We start from the raw sequence: 6,000 nt of genomic DNA, 5'->3' as shown, positions 1-6,000 counted from the left end.
TGAATTATGACCACAGGTAAGTTACTTCAGCTTTCTTTGCTTATTTTTATCATTTTTTTTTTTTTTTAACCCAAGTAATAGCTAAGCATCACTGAAAGAGTAGAAAGTGATATTCACAAACTGTTTCTTTGCGGACAGCCCATTTCACTTTTTTATCTGCAAGTCTGTCCAGTTTCCTCCTTATTCATGTGATGCTTTTGCAGAGCAACAGGGCAGGGGAATCACACTTCAAATCACTGGGACATCTGGAACGTAGAGCTGTCTAATGTCATTCTCCTGTCCATAACCCCTGCACTCTCTGGAACTACTTGAGCTTGTTTTTGCAAAGAGATCCAACTTCCAAGTTGAGAGTATCCTTTCAGAAATGCCAGCCTTTTCTCCAGCTGCAATATCCTGATCTAAGGGTGGATAAGGAGGACTTGAGGGCCCAAGACCCTGGACTCCACCAGCAGAAACAGCTGTGAAGCATCAGTACAGCCCTGGACCCCAGACTCGGTGCTCTTCCTCTATAATGCTGTCCTTTCATCTTGGGGGGTGACGTTTAGCAAATCCCACAAGCACAAGTTTTTACACACCCAAATATCATCCCATATTATTGAATTTGGGGTCAGAACTCCCTTTTTCTGATTCTCTGCAATACAGGCCACCTGATGCTCTCAACTGCATAACCTTTCCATGCCCCGGAAGCATTAACCCAGCTGCTGAGAAAACAACTGATGGTCAGCAGCAGTGATGCAAGGAACCATCAAAGCATGCTGGTTTGCTTAATTTTTTTAACACTGTGGGATCTTGAGCACCCGTTCCTATAGGATTAATTTTTTCAAGATGCCATTGAAAGAGTAAATTAACATGGAGAGATGAATAAAGTCTGAATTTCTGGCTTCACACTATAAATTTCAGACCTGTTTAGGTCATTGTCCCCATATCAGCTACATGGACTGATTTTGCCCTCCCCACACATATTTAAGCAGGAGACAAGGGGGCAGGCATGAGAGAAGTTTTCCCTTGGCCAGAAGAGCAGCAGCACTCAGCACCGCTGCCCGCTGACATCATCCAGCCACCGAGCGGTGATCGAATGCACAGCGATAAAAAAAGCGTGCTGACAGCCACGCCGGCACTTCAAACCCGAGCACATATGCTGGCACTCTTCATGTTCTGTGAAACAGGTTTCGACTTAGCTTTTTTTTTTTTTCTTCTAGATTTCCATTTTGGAACATGAAGAGGTAGAAATGGAAGATTATTAAAGGGATAGCCCATCACAAGATTAACTGAAATGGAATAAAAATATTTCTGTTGTAAATCCAGGGAAACTTCTCCCTCACCGCATAACCTCGGAACCTAAGGACACAGTAACACCTCCTGTAGTACCAAGGTGGTGCTTTGGGAACTTCCCTCTATACTGGGAAGGGGATGTGTGTGCACATGATGGGGACCACAAAGCTTCTGCATGACACATACTACCATGTGCTTTTCCAAAGGCCTGCTGGCTAACATCGTGAGCTAACAGGTGGGACTTCCCTCTCCTCCAAAAGGTATGTGCTGTGCATGTACCACTTGCCTTAAGTGTGCACCCTAAGCCCTCCCAGCATGACCCCAAACATGCTCTGTATCAAGAGCATGTTCCACAGACAACCAAAAAAAAAAAAAAAAAAGTTCTCCAAAAAGCCTACCATCTTCCCCACCCAGTATTAATTTTATCTTTATCATCATTTGGTCACTGAAGCAGAGATTTAGCAAATCCAAGTGACTAAGGTATTAAGGTAGACACAGTCCCAGCCCCACAAGAGGCAGCCATAGGATTTAGGAGTGACCTTGGGACATCAGCTGTCTTCCCCAGAGCTCAGAGGGCTGGGAAGACCGCACAAATCCGTACCTTCATACCAACATCTTTCATCAGCTGCCAAGGGGGCCTTGCCATGCAATACCTTCAAGCCACCCGAGCAGCCCAGGGATGACATATTCAAGGAAGATAGGAGTTATGGACTCAGCTGCTGCAGGCGGGACAGAAGGTGCAGCAGCTTTCCACAGGGAGTAAGAGAACATGAATATATTCAACACACATATATATTTATCAATCAAGCTGTATGTATGTTTGGAGTATGCCGCTTAAGTCATTCATCTTTTCTTCCCTTCAGCCAACCTAACTGAATCCTACTTTTATTTCCTCAGTGCAGGCAATAGTGTTGGCACCGTAGTGGGTGCATGCACACACACTGTATGAAAGAGAAAAATTCACAAGGAAGAGGGTCTCCAGGAGACCAGAGATCCTGCCTGTGTCAGGTGCGCTGCATGAAGTCCTCTAATGCACACATTTCTAGGTCATTCTTTAAATTGGGGGGAGGAGGGAGGGAAGGGGGAGCAGGGGGCACTGGCATGGGGAGCACTCGGGCTATGGCTACCCAGAAGTACACCTGCAAAAGATGGAACTCAGATGCTCCCCCGAAATCTCAGCCTATGAAGCATCTGTCCAGAAGCATGTATGCCACAGCATCATTTTAGATTTTAACAGCAGCAGCAGCCACCACCACACAGAAAAATTTTGGCTACTAGCACTGCTGCTGCTTTTTCCCTCCACTCATAACCTTTAGCCGTGGTCACACACACACACGGTTCGTCTTGTGCACGTAGAAATCCAAAGTGATTCGGGGGATCAAGAAATGGTGGTATTGAAGGAAAAAAACCCACCGTTCAGGCAGGGTAAAACAAGAAGGGGAGGGCTCGCTGGTGTAATTTCGGGGTTGGTCTAGGATGATGTCATAGCACTGAGCAAGTGCCATGGCCAAACAGCGGATACTTCCTAACGCTCCCTGTCCATCTGACCACTAATACCACTGGGCTGAAATATTTAAGATTACATTTATTTTAGCTTTAAAAGGCCATTTTTCACTCCTTTCCCTTAAAAAGGTTGCTGCTGACCGCAGCCCGTGCAGATGCAAGGTGGGGGAGGCGGCACGACAACTAACTCTTCCGGCACACACCCCTTTACCTACTTTTTTTTTGGCATCCACAGCAATCACATTTGCAATAGTACAAATCTTGATGGATTCATCCCATCCCCCTCCTCTTTGTAAGCCCACAGCCCCGCTGTAAGCCTTCTCCGTTATCGCAACCCAGCAATCCTTCCTAGGGATCAAGCTGAAAAATGCAGTCACGGTACAGTTGCTTGAAATAAATGAATGAATGAAAAAAAAAAAAACCAAAAAACAAAAAAAACCCCAGCTCAGCCAGGAAGCAGCAATCTTATTGTTTCAAAACCCATCTGCATCTGCACCTCCATAGCATTTAAGCATATTGCACACCAGCACATAGACCCACTTTATGCACATGCAAATAAACATATTAACAAAAGAGATAGGTGGAAAAGGGGGGGAGGGGGGGAATGTGAGGTTATATTCACTTCATCCAGGAAAGTGGCTTATTGCATATATACTGGAAATATACACAGAAATTAAATATATTCTACATTTTACATCTCACACACACAGAGCTAAAATATCTTTCAGTGCAATACCTAGTTGCTATGCCAACGACAACAAAAAAAATTAGGAGAGGGAAAAAAAAAAAAAAAAATCCTGACCCCTTTGCAGAGGGAGAGGGGGAGAGAGGAGGTGGGGTGGGGTGGCTGCTTACCAAAGATGCTGATTTGATTGTGGCAAAGCGCTCTCGGTTCCGGTAGTGGAGGGCCTGATTCTGCACTGACTGGGTAGGCCGCACCTCAGGCCTGCGATCCCTGTGGCCCACCTCATCCCTTATAAATACATGATCCTGCAGAAATGGATAAAAACAAGGAGAAAGTCCGGCTGTGCTCTTCCCGCGGCGGCTGCCTCTCTCTCACCCCTCTGTCTGCACAAGCGCCGCTGTTTGAGAGGCATAGTTCAGCTCTCTGCTAGCCCCGGCAGCTCCCACGGTACAAAATGAATAAGCAACACATTGCAGGCTTGGGTTCGGCGTGTCAGCTGATCGCTAGCGGGATGCCTTCTGAATCCCTGGCTGGGTGGTGATTTTTTTTTTTTTTTTTTTTTTAAACCTCCAGTATTACATATGTGCAAAGAAAAAAAAGACTGAAAAGCATAAAGCGATGCAGAGCGATTGGACTCCTCGGAAAGGTCAGGTTCAAGCACTGCAACCGAGCAATCCCATTAAAAACGTGATTTCCATGTCTAGCAAAGAAGATGCTGTTCCCTTTTAACACAAGAGCAACATTTTGCCTCATTCCCTTTGCTGAATGGTTCGTCCTCGACAGGGTTTCTTTGTCTCGTTTGCTATCTGCTGTGGAGGACGAGCATCCTGGCTAAAACCATGGCAGGCTGGAGAGGATCAGGAAAGCCTCCGTGACCACTCAGAGATCCTGCTTTCCAGTCATGATCCTGCACAGTTCTAGCATTTTCTCTCCACAGCCCACAAAGGATTATTATTTTTTTTTTTTTTTCCCTTTTAAAGCAACAGCTCACAGGTTTTAGCACAAATGGTTCCCGGTGCAACCTCCCTCTTGCTCACTGGCAAAGCTTCGCAAGGAGCGGCTGTGCATCTGGGATACGGCGCAACAAAGTTTCGTGACGGAACGAAGCTCTCGTCAAGCGTAGAGAGGAGAGGCCCTAATCAGAAAGGCTGGCGAAAAACGCCACCGCAATCTCGCTAATTGAAATGGTGACTGCCAGAAGTCAGCGCACCCACCGGCTACGCCTTCAGGACAGAGCAGCCTTCGGACACCAGGCGCGTCCCGCTGCCCCCCACCGCAGTTCGCCCAGCGGCGTGGGCTCCGCAGGCAGCAGCGATGGTGACAGCATGGCAGATGCACCAACGCTGGCTACCTACCACAGTTTTGTGACTCCCTTCCTCAAGGTCCAGCTCCTAAAAAGCTCAAAGGAAGACCAAGACTCTTCACATCAAGTTTCCAGCTGTCAGGGGTGCAAAATAAAGGCTGCAAGTGCTGATGCCAAAAGGCAAATAAAAGCCACCAACCCTTGCAGAGAATGGCTGCCTCCGTGTACCGGGTGTTGGCAGGTGAGCAGGAGCAGCTTTGCCACCCTGCCATGTCAGAGCAGACACCAGTAAGACCAGAAAGGCCTATGGTGAGAAACCAGCCGATACGGAGTAGCGTCTCCACCCCACGACACTGCTGTCGTACTGACGCTCCCTTCCCACTCTGCAGACACTTGTTTCCTGCTGCCCTCAATTTCTAGCTGCTTCTAGTCTGGACCCATGCACATTCAGCTGCTTTCAATTGGATTCTGTAAGTGACTTAAGCAAAAGCCAAACAGGTATAGAAATGCTGATAGAAAGAGCTGAACAACACATTGATCTGAAGTGCTTTAAACCCAATACCTTATCTCATATCCTTCATTTTGAGCATTTCTGCTCCACGGTCACCTTTCAGAGAGAGCACAACGGCCAAGACCATCACAGAACCAAGCCTGCACCAGCTCCTCCATACCCACCCGAGGGAGATGGAACAAACTAAAACAGCTATGAAGGAGAGTGCTCCACAGAAGTAGTAGGACTACAGAGCGTAATAAAAAGTTGCGGTTTCACTTTATACTGGTGATCCTTATACCAGGGTTTTGGTTGCACTGTCTTAACGGGGGAAGGCAGTGTTACAGAAGGGCAATTACTGGCAATTGGCCTGATCTTAGATTTTCAACTCGTGCATGTTCGTTCAACAGCCAGGGCTCTCAGACTTGCACGCTTTCCAGAGAGAAGTATGTCTTAGGCTCTAGAATAGTCATACAAAAAAAAAATCTTGATGAAACATTTAAAATTTAACAGTATCACTCAGTTTAATTGGACTCATAGTTTCACTGGAAGAACATCAATCCCAAGTGTTCTATAGCTTTGCAGCACTCTCGCCTATCAAGTAAGTCTAAGAAGGACTCTGAAATGCAATCGGGGATAGCCCAGATAACCCAGAGCAAACAGGCTGGCTGCTAACATCACCTTTTACTTTGGTATTTCTACTTGGTGCGTTTTGGAGCCTTCCGGCACAACAGACCCCTAGCCAGT

At 46.7% G+C, this 6,000-nt stretch overlaps 1 protein-coding gene across 2 annotated transcripts in view; it reads right to left on the bottom strand.

Moving 5' to 3' along the window:
* The window catches only part of TAOK3 (TAO kinase 3), a 93,426-nt gene that overhangs the window by 12,909 nt on the left and 74,517 nt on the right, over positions 1–6,000 (bottom strand). For both annotated transcript variants that reach the window (XM_009642843.2, XM_035898414.1), the window contains exon 14: positions 3,631–3,765. In XM_009642843.2, the coding sequence (XP_009641138.1) occupies positions 3,631–3,765 (135 nt within the window). The remainder of the gene's footprint in view (positions 1–3,630; positions 3,766–6,000) is intronic.

This window comes from Egretta garzetta, unplaced genomic scaffold (genome assembly GCF_000687185.1).
Source record: "Egretta garzetta isolate BGI_Z169 unplaced genomic scaffold, ASM68718v1 scaffold7, whole genome shotgun sequence".
Taxonomy (NCBI): Eukaryota; Metazoa; Chordata; class Aves; order Pelecaniformes; family Ardeidae; genus Egretta; species Egretta garzetta.
The sequence above is the reverse complement of the archived record's forward strand: the minus strand, read 5'-3'. Positions and strand labels throughout refer to the sequence as shown.